Raw genomic sequence first — 15,469 nt, forward strand, 5'->3', positions numbered from 1 at the left:
CACATTCTTGTAGTTTGGACGTCGTCCACTTCTGGAAGCCAGTGAAGACTGAAAAGGCCGCTGCCAACGAGTGCAAAAGCTAAACTTGGACGTTTGGGTCGTGCCAACGCCGTTCACCACGATGTGTTTTAATGATTTAATAACGATTGGTTCCATTAGATCCTCGCAGGGTGTCTCTGTCAGGAGGCAGTGCAAAGAAAAGAAACGCACAACACGATATATATATGTTATATTATACTGTGTCTATTTGTGTGCATGCATGCTTGCGTGCTTGCGTGCGAACTAAAATCTTTGATTCACCAGCCCAAATACTAAAGAGTCACCGCCCACTTCCTCTGTGGTGCTTTTTGGTACAATGCATGTGGATGTAAACACCAGTTCCCTAAATTAGATCAAACAATGACTCTGAGCCGCTGTGTAAGCTGAGGACAGCATGTGGCTGTCCCACGACGGACTCGTCTCTGGGTTGTCTCTGCCGTGCCTCTCGTCTCATGTCCCACACACAGATCTCCCCCTGTCACCGTGGAGGTCCAGTCGCTAAGTGTGAACATTGGTGGAGGAAGCAGGCTATTCTGATATGTATTACTGTACCACAGTGTGAAAGTACAAGCATAATAATATAAGTATCATTTAACTATGTCGAAAAAAGACAGCGTGACAATGTTTGAGGGTCTGGTTCGATGCCTCAATTTCCAGAAGACGTTTTATTATTCTAAGTTTGAAAGGCAGTTTTCTTAAGAAGCAGCAATTGTGTTCACTACGAGACACTAATTGATTGGCAGTACGACATAGAACACAGCTGAGATGGATATGCAACGTCCCCTGCAGATATGTCCCCCTGCAGGAACATCCCCCTGCAGACGTCCCCCTGCAGACGTCCCCCTGCAGATATGTCCCCCTGCAGGAACGTCCCTCTGCAGACGTCCCCCTGCAGATATGTCCCCCTGAAGGAACATCCCTCTGCAGATATGTCCCCCTGAAGGAACATCCCCTGCAGATATGTCCCCCTGCAGGAACGTCCCTCTGCAGATATGTCCCCCTGCAGGAACGTCCCTCTGCAGATATGTCCCCCTGTAGGAACGTCCCCCTGCAGATATGTCCCCCTGTAGGAACGTCCCCCTGCAGATATGTCCCCCTGAAGGAACGTCCCCCTGCAGATATGTCCCCCTGCAGGAACGTCCCTCTGCAGATATGTCCCCATGAAGGAACGTCCCCCTGCAGATATGTCCCCCTGCAGGAACGTCCCTCTGCAGATATGTCCCCCTGCAGGAACGTCCCTCTGCAGATATGTCCCCCTGTAGGAACGTCCCCCTGCAGATATGTCCCCCTGTAGGAACGTCCCCCTGCAGATATGTCCCCCTGAAGGAACGTCCCCCTGCAGATATGTCCCCCTGCAGGAACGTCCCTCTGCAGATATGTCCCCATGAAGGAACGTCCCCCTGCAGATATGTCCCCCTGCAGGAACGTCCCTCTGCAGATATGTCCCCCTGAAGGAACGTCCCCCTGCAGATATGTCCCCCTGCAGGAACGTCCCTCTGCAGATATGTCCCCCTGCAGGAACGTCCCCCTGCAGTTATGTCCGCCTGCAGGTACGTCTTGCCATCAGAGGGGACAAGCGAGACCTAATGTTGCAGCTTATTGTAGAGAAAACAGTTTGCTGAAACCACTTCAAAAGAACCAGCGGAATATTGAGAGAAAGTATGATTCATGACCTGAGGCCAAGCATTCATTATGGGTAAATCATTAAAGCGAGAGTACGTTTAACTTGATTTATCTGATGAAGCTTTACGGCGCTGCCGTGAGTAATGGACTCACAAACTGTAGTCAGGAAAAACTAATGAAATTAGAATTTAAAATTTGCTTTCATTTGAATAGGCAGGCAGGCACCGGTGCAAATGGCAAATGGATTCGTCTGCGTAGCTCCATGTTTGATGTATTTAATCAGTTCACATTATACCACATTATACCAAGTCCATCAATACATTGATGGCACATTGCACACCAGCCCGTCTGCAGGGGAGTCATTTCTCCGTGTCGTGTTATTGTGGAGAGAGAGATGCCTTTATAGCGTTAGCGATTAGGAACACATTTTGGCCGCGATATAACAAACATATCACAGCCTTAAAAAGACCAACATTAGTCACAGTGATGAGATATCTGCAAGAAGGTCAGTTGGTGAAGGAACAAGGCTTTGCTGGATGAGAGTTTATCGTTACACCTCCTGATTCCTCAGGTGGATGCGATCACATTCAGCCGTGTGATTTCTAAACAAACCAGGAACCCGGCGAGGGCAGATCCCACGCTTCAGACGATGGGATGGCTTATCAAGGGACGCATTTCACTGTAGAGACTCATAACAAGATCAGTCACACAGTGCGCAAATATGACGTGTGCATCTGTGAGGTGAATGTTGGTGTAATATTACAGCCTCCAGTCAATGGGTCCATCGGTGATTCAGCGGTTGTATTGTTCAGTGCTGTTTTTTGCATGTTTGTTTAGCTGCAGGGATGTTTACTGTACTGATTGTGGGTTGAAATTGTAGATTTCATCTATGGCATGATCATGCAATTAGGTAAATATTGGTTGAATCCTACAAAATAAATTAAACTGGTGGAAATGATGTGGAGGTTTGATTACAGCAGCATCACATTCTAATCTAAATACACAGGAACATTTATTATTGTATGTAAAAATGTTAACATTTTTCTATGGAGGATATAGAATATGATCCAATAATATGTCATTTAAAAAATAGCTCCATATGTGCGAGTGTAATTGCTTTTGTGGGCTTTTGTCAGAAAAGTGTTGCTTCAGGAGAGAACAACAGCACAGAACTTCCTGCGCAATAATAAGAGACTGAATATTTAAGCGTTGTGAAAGTTAGTAATTTAATTTAAATAGACACGACACATATACAGCATATTACAAAACACATCGTATCATGTCCATCATCCTCTATGATTCTTGTTCTGGCTTTTCCGACTGCATGTGAAGGCAGCACGCGTGCGTCGCGCGCAGTCTCAGTTCACGGTCGCGTGCATCAGTTTTCCCGCGATAAACGTAACAAACTGAGGAGAAGCAGGTAAAGAACACAAGTAACCTTCATTTAAACGGGAAACGTTGTAGTTAGTGATTTTACTTGATGTAATGAATTCCCCACCATGTGGGGAGGTGATACAACAGTTAGAAAGTCAGCTAGCTAAAATTAAAACATTATCCTGGAGACACTATTAACGTTAGCTAACGTTAACCTCCATTAACATTAATGCTAACAGCTTAACTTAGCTAACGTTAGTTACAGAACCGTTTACTGTTTTAAGGCTCGTTTCCACTATTGTGTAACGTTTTAATCTTAGAAACACTGTATGCCGGGAAGAATTAAACCACAACTATTAACTTAGTTGTTATCTGTGACAGAGACAGTTTTAACTGTGTGGAGGCTTTACTTTATGAATAAAAATGGCTGCTCAGACCTACATCTCCATCTCTGAGCTCCACCCCAACTTCTCCCACCCGGTGAGTGCAGGTCGTCCTTACTCCCTTAAAACAAAATCAATATAAGTATCTATGTATTTGAACAGGCGTCTGCACACACTGCCCTTGTCGTGTTTTGCAGAGAGTGGCAGGCATCATTATTGGGAAAACTGATGTCAGAAGCTTTCCTGACAGAAAAAGTAAGTATTTCTTTACATTTGTGCAGCTGTCAAAGTCATCGTCATTGACACGTCCTGTTTACAGCTTTGTGCCTCTGCGTCTTGTGCAGCAGCTCCCTCTTCTGGAGAATAGATGTATATACGAAACAACGCACACGCGTCCTCTGGGCTGTAATGCAACATTAACTGAATCCGTACATCTGAATTCCAGATGTTGGTGTAGACAGATTCACTTTTAGCTTCACCATTAAGGACTCACCTGACTTCTTTATTAACGTGTCGGCTTGGGGAAACGACGGATACATCAACGGGCTCTCCAACGGCTTCAGCACTGGAGACTGTGGTGCGGATGCGTTCATTACTCACCAATATCAATATTAGTGGACAAAATAAAGCTTTGGTCAGTTTGTGATTTTGATTTGTTTACCCGCAGAATGAAAATAAGGTAGCAACAGAAAAGGATATTTTTTGTCAATGTTCAATGACTGAAGGTTTGATGGCGCACAAAACTGTTTCTTATTATTTTCCAGTTATCATTGAAAACCCTTTAGTCACCAACAAAGACCCAGACAAAGGGGACAGATACTGTCCCACAACACCGAGGTAATTCACACATTCAATACGTGATCTGCAGATCAATTGCTCACGCTCATCCTGTGGTGCTTCCACACAGCCGAAGGGTAGTGAGGTTCACACAATGTAATGCTGTGTATCATATGATATATCTGAATGGTTCTGCTGTCCCAGCCTCTACAGGCTGCTGGTGTCCGAGGCTCATTCCCAGGTGTGTCTGTGTGCCGACTTGGGAACCATCGACAGGCTGCTGCCACTGATCCACCTGCCAGTGAAGGACTCCCGTGATTTCTACTCTCTGGCAGACATCGTGGCCAACGGGCAGAAGCTGGATGGCACAGTGATAAACATACTGGCTGCAGTGAAGTCGGTAAGGTGGCAATATGCTCATTTCAGATGGAAAATGGACAAACTCCGTCCACGTGACACGTACAGCGTATAATCTAGCTTTAAATATTACAACTGCACAGATAATGAAGACTTAGCAAGTGTGGATGCAAAACAAGAACTATTTTTCAGGTTTCTCCAGGAAGGGGAGAGAACGTGATGGTTCTGTTTACGTTTTCAGATTGGAGAGCCGAAGCAGTTCACCACGTCTGACAGGCGCGAAGGGCAGCGGCTGGAAGTGAAGCTCTTTGACGACTCCGTCTCTTCCTTCCCGCTTGTCTGGTGCGTCACGCTGTTTCATTCCTTTGGAAAATGAATAAAGATGGATTGCTTTCGTGTGATACTTCATCCCCTTCGCCCCTTTGGCTCCCTGCTGTGTGTCTTTATGTTACCACAGATTGACTTTGGAGTCATGAACCTTTGGATTAACCTGCTGAACTCCATGTGTGTTTGATATTCACTGAGTGCCTGTTTGACCTCTGTTTCACTCACAGCTGGGATAGAGAAGCCATTCAGCTTGTGCAAACGCTGATACCCAAGGAGACTGGTGGGTAACAGCTGCTGCCCATTTCCAGCCACAAAACAAACCTTGATTTAACTTTTATTCCCGCCGGTCACGTCCCGTTAACACACCGTACCGGAGAGAAACACCGAGGTGCACATCTCAGACGTGACTGTGTGTTTACGTTGTTTTAACTTCTTCTCTCCACTCAAAGTGCTCTTCATATCAGATGCAAAGATCAGCTTTGACAGCTTTCGCAGCGGCATGACGGCAACCGTTAACTCGAAAACCATTATCACCGTCAATCCTGGTGAGAGATCACAGCGACGCAAGCAAAAGCATGCGCTGTAATGTATAACTGTATGCGCAAGTAATCAAAGAACAAGGTTTTTAGCCACGGTTTAGTGTTAGCTGGGGGGGGGTATCGTCTAACTGCTGTGCAAATCATTCATCTATTCCCTCAGACACCAGGGAGGCCAGTCTGCTGTTCAGCTATGCTAAAGAAGTGTCTGAGTCTGGCGCTCTGGATCAAGATGAGAAGCCAGAAGACGTGCCTGGTAGCTCATAGCGACCAGCTCTCCTCACTGCATCTTCACTGTGAAACTAAGGCGACGGTTCCCTCATGTTGGACTTTTCTTTCTCTCTTTGCTATTTCCATTATGATGTGAAGTGACTGTTCCCTCCTTTGCGTTACTCCTCGCGCTGCATTACGTGTTGACACTGTGACGATGCCTGTGTGTGATGACGTGCACTATGTGGTGCTGCCTGTGTCTCTGCAGTAGACTCCATCACCGACGTGTACACCGTGAGCCAGCTGAAGCACAAGGCCCAGGAGAACCCCGAAGCTTTCTTTGGCATCACGTACAGCTTCGTCTCCAGGCTGGATCTCGACTCCTCTGTTTCCAAAGTGATCAAAGCGCGTTGGTAAATTGTTGCTGCTTTCACGTTTTTTTCCTCCGCAGCTCCGACGCTTCACTGCACTTTGTTGAGCGAGTTTATCTTCTACTGGTGATGTTTCCCTCGTCGTCTCAGCTCCAGGTGTAAGTTCCTGGTGACTGAGGACGCTCAGAGCTGCAGCAACGCGTCGTGTCCGGGGAGGGATCAGCCTCTTTCGGCCACCGCAGGCTTTGACCTGCTGGTGGACTTCACGGACCACACGGGAACCCTGCAGGCCTGCAGCCTCAGGAGCCCAGTAGCTGAAAAGACTCTGGGCTGTACGGTGGGGACCATCTCAAAGGACCAGCAGGGTTCGGCCTCAACTCCACACGCAGCAGCTCCCGTGTTCAATAATAAGATCAACGCTACTTCTTTCCTTCCTGCTGTAGACGGAAGAGTTCACCCGTCTGACCGATGACGAGCGGACTGTGATGAAGTGGAGATTTCTTTTGGAGAGATGCAAAATATACGTGAAGGTATCGAGGCTTTTAAATGACTCGCCGCGTTCGCTGTGAAATCAAGTCATAAGCTGACACATTCTTACGACACGTTACAGATAGTCCCCTCCGCCAAGCACAGGTCCGGGACCAGGGGGGTGCTTCTGGACTGCTGCCTGGCCGACCCAGGAGAGGTGAAGCAGCACATGTCGGCCCTGCTGCAGCGGCCGTGATCACGGCACACAGAGACAAGGCCGGAGAGCCGCTTCCCCTGCTGACACGCTCGCTGTATTATTTATTTATTTATTTATTTATTTGAACCTGTTCACATATTTATATTTAGGAAAGTACCGTTGGCTTGACTACTTTTTATATTTGTTCAATAAACTTAACTTATACGTTTAATATGTCACGTGTCAAATGTATCAAAACACCATTCTTCATTTTCACAATTCATATTCTGATTGAACATTGTAATTAAAGTTACTGTTGTCATATTTACCCATGTGCATTTTGATTAAATCATTATGTCACTGGAGCAAAGTCTTGTGCTGTTGGTGATATGTCGGTAGAGATTAACTGCATTTTATAAAGGTTTTTCTAATTTGCAGAATTCTATTTTGCACCATTATAAACATTGTTGGTTATTTAATCAATAAGAGAACAATACAGAGTAATTTCCAACAGCACAACCAACTACAATGTGTTATAAATAGTTTGATGAATAAGTGGACATATTAAACCTTTAAGGCTGCGCTACGTTTGTCCGGTGATAAAACCAGTCAGCAGGGGGCAGCAAAGTGCTGGTTATCAAAGCGGAACCTTTGAGTCTTCGTATGTTGCTCCGGAACACTTTAGGGAGACGTACGGAAATCTACCGTCAACACAACACCGAAAGGTAAACTAAACCTGTCCGACATATTCTGTTAACTTATCGTAACTGTCATACATAAAATCACACAGTGACAAATCTTTAGTTACATTTCACAGCCTTTGAAGTTGAAACGCTGGCTAAGCTAACTGCCTGTTTGGACCTTGAATAGTTAGCCTGCTATGCTAACGCTAGCCTGCAGGTTAGCTTACGTACAGCTTGACTACATCTTTCCACCGTGTAACGTTTACGTAACAATGAAACCGCGTTGAAGTGCTTCATTTAGCGGTCGGAGCCCCGCGGCAGCCCCGTCTCACACCCCCTTCCCTCGGCCAGCAGCCATGAACGTGAACCAGGGGACGGTGGGAAGCGACCCGGTCATTCTGGCCACGGCCGGATACGACCACACGGTCCGGTTCTGGCAGGCCCACAGCGGGATCTGCACCAGGACGGTGCAGCACCAGGACTCTGTATCCATACTCTCACTGTGAAAACGGGTGGACAGCAGCAATTCAACTCCACGAGAACATGAAACGGAGCGGACGGTAGAAAAGTGGCATTAAGATCTTGTATCTTTGTTATTCTGTCATGTTGTTTAATGTGAAATATGATCATTCAAAACCACCACAACCATCCACTTCCTTAGCATCGGCTTCCAGCAGGTAAACTCCCTCGAGGTCACACCTGACCGGAGTATGATTGCAGCAGCAGGTTGGTTCAGAATGTCTCGCCGCCCTCCTGGACTTCATAAGTGACTTCAGCCATTTACCTTACGGCCGTCGCGCTCTGCTTTGTAGGTTACCAGCACATCCGCATGTACGACCTGAACTCCAACAATCCCAACCCGGTGATCAACTACGACGGCGTTAGCAAGAACATCACGTCTGTGGGCTTCCACGAAGATGGGCGCTGGATGTACACGGGCGGAGAGGACTGCATGGCTCGCATATGGGACCTCAGGTACGGCAAAGGAAGCCGGCGGTGGCGGCGACGACGCGCGTTTACTCCGCGCTCTAACTCCCGTCCCTGCCGCTCCTCCCAGGTCAAGGAATCTGCAGTGTCAGAGGATATTCCAGGTCAACGCTCCCATCAACTGCGTGTGCCTGCATCCCAACCAGGTGAGACATGCGCACTGCTGCGTCACTGGTTGACTTGTTTATTTCGGCCGCGTTCTCATAAGTCGGCGGCAGCCTGTGAGCTCAGAGATGTCAGTTAGCGCTCATTGTTGGGTGTGTTTCCAGGCGGAGCTGATCGTTGGAGACCAAAGCGGAGTGATTCACATCTGGGATTTGAAGACCGACCACAACGAACAGCTGATTCCCGAGCCGGACGTCTCGGTCAACTCGGTTCACATCGACGCAGACGCCAGTTACATGGCGGCGGTCAACAGCTCGGTCAGTTCTCAAAGCGTCCGAAGGAGGGTTCAAAAGAGGGTACCAAATCATCCAAAGCCTCGTGGATTTCGGCGTTGTTGTTTTTCCTTCTCAGGGAAACTGTTACGTGTGGAACCTTGCCGGGGGCATCGGCGATGAGGTGACTCAGCTCATCCCGAAGACGAAGATCCCCGCGCACAAACGCTACTCCCTCCGCTGCAAGTTCAGCCCCGACTCCACGTGAGTGCCCTTCGCCTCCGCACGCTGCGCCTCTCTCTGCGCTGCAGTCGCCGATGACACGCAGCTGTTGTGTTCTCAGCCTGTTGGCCACGTGCTCGGCGGACCAGACCTGTAAGATCTGGAGGACCTCCAACTTCTCGCTGATGACGGAGCTGAGCATCAAGAGTAACAATCCCGGGGAGACGTCCAGAGGCTGGATGTGGGACTGCGCGTTCTCCGGAGACTCCCAGTACATCGTCACGGGTCAGTACGTGAGCCCTGGTAAAACGGACCATCATTGCACCACAACCCTTCTACGCTGAGGTCCTCAGCTCCCCAGATGACCCCACACCTGTAGAGCGTTACCTGAAGCTGTAGTTAGCCAAGCCTAGTTTTTGGTCTTCTATGCAATAACTTAACCTAAAGTTTCACGCTATTGATTTGTCGGTTTATTCTGCATGTTCCGCCACACGTTACTGTCAATAATGTAGGAGCAGTTTTGTTTGGGTTCGGTTAAAGTGGTCCACAGGTTCCTTCACTACAGGCTTGTATGTAGACAAAGAGCCTCTGAGAAACGGGTTCCGACTGAATAAACCTCTTCCGTCCGCAGCCTCCTCGGATAACTTGGCCCGCCTGTGGTGCGTGGAGACGGGCGAGATCAAGAGGGAATACAGCGGCCACCAGAAGGCCGTGGTGTGTCTGGCCTTCAATGACAGCGTGCTGGGCTGAGGACGAGGGACGAGGACGAGAGCGATGGACGCTTTGGAAGATGTGCCTAGATGGGGAATTCTGAGCGCCTGAGCGATGCCTGTTTGAGCGTCACGCCGAATCCCCTCAGTGCTCTCACTTGCCAGATGCAGCAAGGCCGAAATCCTAATGCATAAAGTCCAAAATCCATCTGAAAGGCCCAAACTCACCAGTTTGCACCAAATGTAATCGGTGGACCACCAGCGTAGGTGTTAGTGGGACTGAAACACGTTCGCCTTCTGTACGGAACTTGTTTTTGACCCTATTCGACTCTTATTACCGTATTTATTGAATCTAAAGGACCAGACGTTTCACCGTAACTATGATCCGCGTGTCATGTGTCACATGTACGATGCGTTTAATGCTCTTTATTCAGAGGTAAGTTGTGCTTCTCCGTGATCACGTGTTGAAAGGAACTATGTGCAGAAAATGACTCTGTAGTAAATACGTTGTTCAAAAGAACGGAGCTTTGTCTTGTTTTCAGTCTAATGAAGAAAAATTTGCCTCAAATACACAAGTTGTTTATTTCGTGTTAAAATAAATCGTACGATGCGACTGGAAACGGTTACATGTGATCATACAGCTGCAGTGAGTTACAGGAAATACAATTGGTTAAAGGGGGATCTTTGTTCTGAGGTTATTACACATGAGGAGTGACGACGGGGCTCTGGCGATAACGGCGACAGCCTGTCTCCATCGCTCTGACGGGGCGGCCGCTCCACTGGTTCGGCTCGAAGGAAACCGTCAAAGGCGGCTTTTGTTTTTTGTTCTCTCTCGCGGAGGGAGCTTGGGCTGGGAGGAAGAGGAGCGAGGAAGAGGAGCCGCGTCACTCCGGCAGGTAGTAGAAGCACACGGACACGCAGATGTCGCTGGGAAAGCAGATGTCGATGCAGAAGTAGACCAGCCTCTGTCTCCCTGCACCTGAACACAACACGCAGAGGCTTTAAATCACAGTGACAACGTCAACCATGAAGGATGCATCAGAACTTTGATATTCAACGGTTTTAGTTTTTGATTCGCAGTAAAGAGTTTGGACAGAACTTTTGACTGGAGTATAAATTCCCCCTCATATAATTTGCAGTCACATGTTGATGATGAATTGGTAATATTTACACCAACGTGTAGTCAAAGTGCGGTTGTGAAATGTATTTTTACAGTAGTGTCATAGATCAGTTTGTGTGACGCGTTGGTTCTTTGTACCGGCTGGCTGGTTGTTGAAGCTGCGTGCGTACGGACAACGAACCCAGAACTCGATATTACTCATATCTCCGATAACGTGTCATTTCACATGTTCTTCCAAATGTCACTTTATATTTATCTTATCATGTCCACATTGTGAAAGTGTCTATAAATACTGACGGCATGAAGCATGAAGCCCATTTGTTCTAAAACAAGTCTAAATATTTCATACACGTGTGCTGTTATTCAGGGGTAAGATGATGATGTCACCATGTCAGAGAGGGGATCACTTCTCACCTTCGACCCTCCTCGTCCAGTGGACGGCGCTGTCCCGACACAGAGCCCGGAGCGGCCCCCCCAGCGCGGACGCGTCCACCCGGCCGGCCGCCAGCACCCCCAGGAACTCCGTCTGCCTGCGGGTCTCATTGCCGGACAGCCGGATCGGACTCTGCCGAGGACGCAAGGAGAACGAAGGAGGTCTCGTGATGGTTGATGATGTGAGGAGCACTCGAGCTGCTTGGAGCCCGAAACATTTGTGCTTCTTTGTATTTTGAACCAATCAGTGGGCTCGAGCGGCGCCTTTTACTCTTCACTGCAAAAACACCAAGAGGACCATTGTGCAGAATAGAGGGAGGGATTAAAGGGCCCCAGTAAGACGTGGGGATCTGGATGCGGGGGGGAGGGGGGGGTCTGGTGCTACCGAGGCCTCACATCATCAACCACGCTGCTTCTCATGTCGTCCAATCACAGTCAGGAATCAGAGAGACTCTGAAGGCTCCGAGTCAATATTAGAGCTCCAGGTGTTTGTCACAAAGGGGGGGGGCAGCCTGTAAAAGGCCCTCACAGAGCAGCCTTTGTGCGCCGCTGTGGAGCCTCCTGTAAGAAGATCCTGGGCACGCCGTGGGGGGGCGATCCTGGATCAGATGTGCTGAGGAATTCAGCCCGGGGGGGGCTGTACACCCCCTTCGTGTGGCCCTCTCCTTGTGAGGTGGGTCCAACCCTCCCGGCTCAGCGGCGCCACGAGGTCATCGGTGCCAGCTCACGCATTAGAGCGGCGAGTTAAAAAGGGGGGCCAGCGGTCTTACTCCCCCGGGGGCCTTTCGTCCTAATTAAGTCTCGCGTGTCCCGGACGCGGCGAGGGGGGGGACCTCTCGCGCTGCGCGGCGGGGCCAAAGGTCGCCTGCACGTTTACCTTGAGCGCGGCCTCGCCGAGGAGGGAGCGCGCGTTGTCGTAGTCGGACGGCTCCATCCTCCGCAGGAAGCAGCTGTCCTGCTCCACGGGCTTGTAGCATATCACACCCTGCAACACAACCTGCACCGTCAGACCCCCCCGCCAACATGACCACCATTCACCGGGCCCCCCCACATACGTGTTTGACGTCAAAGAGCACGGTGGACGTCTGGTTGGCAGGCGAGGTCACAGAAAAGGTCACCAGGTCGTTGTGCTGGTCCACAACGGCCGACTGGTTGATCAGAACTCCGGACTGATCCGGAGCCGTGATCCGGACGACCTGTAGAGCCTGCGGGGGGGAGGCGGGGGAGGCGGGGGGGGGGTTAGTGAGAGCCGCTCAGCTCTCAGGTGGGACACGACGTGGGCGACGAACAGGCTACGTACCTGCCCAGACGGTCCCAGGTGACCCGTGAACCACAGCGCGGCGACCACCAGGAGCAGAGCGGCCGACATGCTGACCCAGAAGGCCTTGTGGGGGAAGTGGGACTGGGGGGGCGCAGCAGGGCCCCCGTCCTGAAGAGGGGTTTCCACACATGAGCAGCGACGGGCTTTTACTTGTCGATCTGTAGCAGGCTGGCGGACGTTTTACGCGGAAGAACACCTGCGGGTCTCAACCCGTCACGCAACCGCCCCCCATGCAGCACGCAGCGGCATGTAAGCTACACACGCGTGTTCCCAGTCGGCGGCTCGCTTACCGTGCACGGCTCTTCCTCCAAACGTTTCCAACACGCCGCCATCCTGTGTCCCGTGACGGCTCCTCACTCGGTCGGCACCCTTCTGCTAGCTAGCGGCATGGAGCCGTGGTCATGACTGAGAGGCAGGACACACCTGGGCAGCTTCTCTTTGTGCCTGCAGCCCTCCCCCCCTCTCCCCCTGTGCCCCCCCCCCTCCCAAACCAGTCACAGGTTTGCCAAACTCAATTTCCGAGGTCTCGTCTTCCTGCAATTTCCTCCTCCTTGTCTAATGTGACTTGTTAAGCATCTCAAAGGTTATCCATCTTTGCAACACACACACACACGCGTAAGAGAGGAATCAGTGCCCCCCCCCCCCCCGGCAGCCAGGACAATGGACAAAGAGGGTGAGGCAGGTGCAGCTTGCAAAGAGTCTGTCGTCGGCTGAGGGGTGATAGACGCATGCAGCCGACGACAGACCAAGGTGACTTTAAGGCCGAGCGGGGGGGGGTCCGCTTTGTTCACTCAACTCCCACCCAGAGAGAAAACACGTGCACACAAAGATAGCGGGGTCTTTTTTATTGAGCATTGCTTACAGCGAGGAGCAGAGAATAAAGACGAGACCGATGAAGCTGTTCCATTAATCTCTATTACACCGAAGGTGTGACATCATCCATAAAACAGACCTTTGGCCTCCGTCTATAGACTCAAACAGCCGTAGACCGGCACACACTCGCGTATCCAAACTGGTGTTGACCCATTGTGCTCATTTCCGTCCCTGAGTTTGACTTGCTGGCGTTGCTTAAGAGGAGATTGCATCACAGTCTGCGTCTTAAAGCACGTTCTCACTTCCCCAAAAAGAAACACAATTAAACACTAAATGATTTGTATGTTCTTATTAATAAATTAACTTATCATGTTAAATCAGCGGGTTAATGGTGGTTAAGTTAAATAATGGAGTCTTTGTCTCTAGCTGATCGGCTGTGACTTCGTTAAAGAGTCGATTGATTATTTTAATGTGACAAAAATATATATTTATTCCCTTTAAGAAGACGTTGGAGCAGTAGAGTTTCACCCCTGCAGAGCCGGAAGCAGGTCGGCGATGCTCTCCACGTAATAATCCGGCACCATCCCCTGCCTGTCGGCGCAGCCGCTGCGCTGGTGGGCCTCGGCGTCCGCCACAGTGCTGACCCCCGTGAGCGTGAGCAGGGTCTTCAGGCCGCAGTTGGAGCCCAGCATGATGTCCGTGTCCAAGCGGTCGCCCACCATCAGGCAGCGGCCGGGGTCCACGCCGAACTTGGAGGCCACGCAGTCGAACATGAAGCGGTTGGGTTTGCCCACCGTCTGGGCCTGGCGCTGCGCCGCCATCTCCACGGCCTCCAGCAGGCAACCGGTACCTGGAGAGGGGGGAGGGGGGGAGGATCACTTAGGCCCTTTTTAGTGAGGTCACCTTTAACCCGATTGGTTACACCTGTGCTGTCACCCGTGCGACCACTAACTTGCCAGCGAGCGTCCCTACCTGGGACGGCCTTGCCCCCCTCCAGGGGCAGCCTGGAGTCCCGGTTGGTTCCCACGAACAGGCAGCCCGGCCGGGCCAGGTACTGCATGGCCCGGTTCACCTTCATGAAGCTGAAGTGTTCGTCGAACCCAACCACCACCGCCTTCACGTCGGGGTCCAGGGGCACGTTGGCCCAGTCGCTCGGCCTCCCGGAGACGTGGTCGGGTCCCACGCCGGTCTGCCGGATGCCCACCGCCTCCAGCTCCCGCGCCATGGCCTCGCTGCCGACCAGGTAGACCTTCCCCCCCTCCAGCCGGCACACCGCGCGCAGGTAGGCGGCGCAGCAGAACGCCGTGCTGAACACCTCGTCCTCCGCGGCGCGGAGGCCCAGCGCGCTCATCTTCTCCGCGTACATCTTCCGCGTCTTGGTGCTGTTGTTGGTGACGAAGAAGACCCTCTTCCCCTTCTCCTTGAGCAGGTTCACCACCTGGGGGGCGCCGGGCACGGCCTGCTCCCCCCGCCAGATGACGCCGTCGCAGTCGAACAGGACGCAGTCCACCGAGTCCAGCACGTCTCTCACGAGCGCGCCGCTCAGCCGCGCGCACTTGGACCCGGACATCGGGTGACGTCAGGTCAACAACAAACAAAAAAAAGCAACGGCCCGGGAGTGACGTCAGTGACCGCGGTCAGTGAGCTCGGTGCTGCCGCGCGGGAGGAAGCGGCCGCTGGTCCGTTACGCCGGAGTGCTGGTGGGATTCCGCCGCAGATAAAGTCCCGACCTTCCGTCGGTGCGTCGGTTTACTTCCGCACCGGCTTAAAGGGGCCGCGGCCCCGCGGAGACCGCGTCGCTCCACAGTCCGTTATTGATTAAACCCGCGGGGGGGCGCGGACCCACCAGGGCCCCACCGCTCACAACCCGAATGCGTCTTCACGGTGAATTAAAAAGGCTCGCAGCCTCTGATAGAAGCTCGCTGTCCCTTTTAAGAAATCGGCCTGGCGTCGAACTACAACTCCCATGAGTCATCGGGGGTAAAAGTGCGTTCCGGAGCGTCGCCCTCGTTGACCTCCTGGCTCCCCAATGGTATTTTATGGAAATGATTTATTTAAATCCCAGAGTAACAATAAATTATACTAATGTCTGATACGAAGGTACATTAACATTTCTCAAAAGCTGATTCCGTACAGAAAAAAC

The 15,469-nt window shown here is 51.0% G+C and overlaps 4 protein-coding genes across 9 annotated transcripts; 2 read left to right on the forward strand and 2 right to left on the reverse strand.

The window, feature by feature from the left end:
• Positions 1 to 2,986: 2,986 nt before the first annotated feature.
• On the forward strand, positions 2,987 to 6,893 carry meiob (meiosis specific with OB-fold). Of its 2 annotated transcripts, XM_040176957.2 has the most exons (14): positions 2,987 to 3,082; positions 3,418 to 3,516; positions 3,617 to 3,674; positions 3,865 to 3,996; positions 4,184 to 4,256; positions 4,401 to 4,596; positions 4,795 to 4,895; positions 5,108 to 5,160; positions 5,330 to 5,425; positions 5,580 to 5,672; positions 5,895 to 6,039; positions 6,148 to 6,334; positions 6,441 to 6,527; positions 6,608 to 6,893. In XM_040176957.2, exons 2-14 carry the CDS (start codon positions 3,460 to 3,462, stop codon positions 6,719 to 6,721), a joined length of 1,392 nt encoding a protein of 463 aa, XP_040032891.1. In that variant the 5' UTR covers positions 2,987 to 3,082; positions 3,418 to 3,459; the 3' UTR covers positions 6,722 to 6,893. The 2 variants fall into 2 exon arrangements, with proteins under 2 accessions (XP_040032891.1, XP_077958737.1); XM_078102611.1 differs by lacking the exon at positions 2,987 to 3,082 and having other exon boundaries at positions 3,326 to 3,516.
• Positions 6,894 to 7,273: 380 nt separating this feature from the next.
• mlst8 (MTOR associated protein, LST8 homolog (S. cerevisiae)) lies at positions 7,274 to 10,157 on the forward strand. Of its 5 annotated transcripts, none has more exons than XM_040176959.2 (9): positions 7,274 to 7,386; positions 7,696 to 7,829; positions 8,019 to 8,070; positions 8,157 to 8,319; positions 8,402 to 8,477; positions 8,601 to 8,753; positions 8,848 to 8,972; positions 9,052 to 9,215; positions 9,562 to 10,157. In XM_040176959.2, the coding sequence occupies exons 2-9, from the start codon at positions 7,701 to 7,703 to the stop codon at positions 9,678 to 9,680; spliced, it is 981 nt and encodes a 326-aa protein (XP_040032893.1). In that variant the 5' UTR covers positions 7,274 to 7,386; positions 7,696 to 7,700; the 3' UTR covers positions 9,681 to 10,157. The 5 variants fall into 5 exon arrangements, with proteins under 5 accessions (XP_040032893.1, XP_040032892.1, XP_077958738.1 ...); XM_040176958.2 differs by having other exon boundaries at positions 7,299 to 7,386; positions 7,699 to 7,829; XM_078102612.1 differs by having other exon boundaries at positions 7,320 to 7,386; positions 7,634 to 7,829.
• Positions 10,158 to 10,197: 40 nt separating this feature from the next.
• Positions 10,198 to 12,995, reverse strand: bricd5 (BRICHOS domain containing 5). Its single transcript, XM_040177507.2, has 6 exons — positions 12,804 to 12,995; positions 12,493 to 12,621; positions 12,248 to 12,397; positions 12,070 to 12,177; positions 11,175 to 11,325; positions 10,198 to 10,619 (listed from the first exon to the last, which is right to left on the reverse strand). Exons 1-6 carry the CDS (start codon positions 12,843 to 12,845, stop codon positions 10,525 to 10,527), a joined length of 675 nt encoding a protein of 224 aa, XP_040033441.2. The 5' UTR covers positions 12,846 to 12,995; the 3' UTR covers positions 10,198 to 10,524.
• Positions 12,996 to 13,343: 348 nt separating this feature from the next.
• pgp (phosphoglycolate phosphatase) lies at positions 13,344 to 15,296 on the reverse strand. The gene is made up of 2 exons (XM_040175702.2): positions 14,299 to 15,296; positions 13,344 to 14,176 (listed from the first exon to the last, which is right to left on the reverse strand). Exons 1-2 carry the CDS (start codon positions 14,894 to 14,896, stop codon positions 13,851 to 13,853), a joined length of 924 nt encoding a protein of 307 aa, XP_040031636.2. The 5' UTR covers positions 14,897 to 15,296; the 3' UTR covers positions 13,344 to 13,850.
• Positions 15,297 to 15,469: the final 173 nt, after the last annotated feature.

The sequence above is a fragment of the Gasterosteus aculeatus genome, chromosome 5 (genome assembly GCF_964276395.1).
Source record: "Gasterosteus aculeatus chromosome 5, fGasAcu3.hap1.1, whole genome shotgun sequence".
Lineage (NCBI taxonomy): Eukaryota > Metazoa > Chordata > Actinopteri > Perciformes > Gasterosteidae > Gasterosteus > Gasterosteus aculeatus.

What these genes read in the sequence shown, in the direction of transcription:
- mlst8 (XM_078102612.1), top strand. Translation starts at nt 7,325, where the DNA reads ATGTTGCTCCGGAACACTTTAGGGAGACGTACGGAAATCTACCGTCAA. An exon ending in CGGTGCAGCACCAGGACTCT is followed by an intron (nt 7,830 to 8,018) that starts GTATCCATACTC and finishes ATCGGCTTCCAG; the next exon opens with CAGGTAAACTCCCTCGAGGT. An exon ending in GCTCGCATATGGGACCTCAG is followed by an intron (nt 8,320 to 8,401) that starts GTACGGCAAAGG and finishes CGCTCCTCCCAG; the next exon opens with GTCAAGGAATCTGCAGTGTC.
- bricd5 (XM_040177507.2), bottom strand. Translation starts at nt 12,845, where the DNA reads ATGGCGGCGTGTTGGAAACGTTTGGAGGAAGAGCCGTGCACG. An exon ending in ACCTGGGACCGTCTGGGCAG is followed by an intron (nt 12,398 to 12,492) that starts GTACGTAGCCTG and finishes TCCCCCCCGCAG; the next exon opens with GCTCTACAGGTCGTCCGGAT. An exon ending in CTGGACGAGGAGGGTCGAAG is followed by an intron (nt 10,620 to 11,174) that starts GTGAGAAGTGAT and finishes TGTTGTGTTCAG; the next exon opens with GTGCAGGGAGACAGAGGCTG.
- pgp (XM_040175702.2), bottom strand. Translation starts at nt 14,896, where the DNA reads ATGTCCGGGTCCAAGTGCGCGCGGCTGAGCGGCGCGCTCGTGAGAGAC. An exon ending in GGGGGGCAAGGCCGTCCCAG is followed by an intron (nt 14,177 to 14,298) that starts GTAGGGACGCTC and finishes CCCCCTCTCCAG; the next exon opens with GTACCGGTTGCCTGCTGGAG.
- meiob (XM_040176957.2), top strand. Translation starts at nt 3,460, where the DNA reads ATGGCTGCTCAGACCTACATCTCCATCTCTGAGCTCCACCCCAACTTC. An exon ending in ACCCCAACTTCTCCCACCCG is followed by an intron (nt 3,517 to 3,616) that starts GTGAGTGCAGGT and finishes CGTGTTTTGCAG; the next exon opens with AGAGTGGCAGGCATCATTAT. An exon ending in CTTCAGCACTGGAGACTGTG is followed by an intron (nt 3,997 to 4,183) that starts GTGCGGATGCGT and finishes ATTATTTTCCAG; the next exon opens with TTATCATTGAAAACCCTTTA.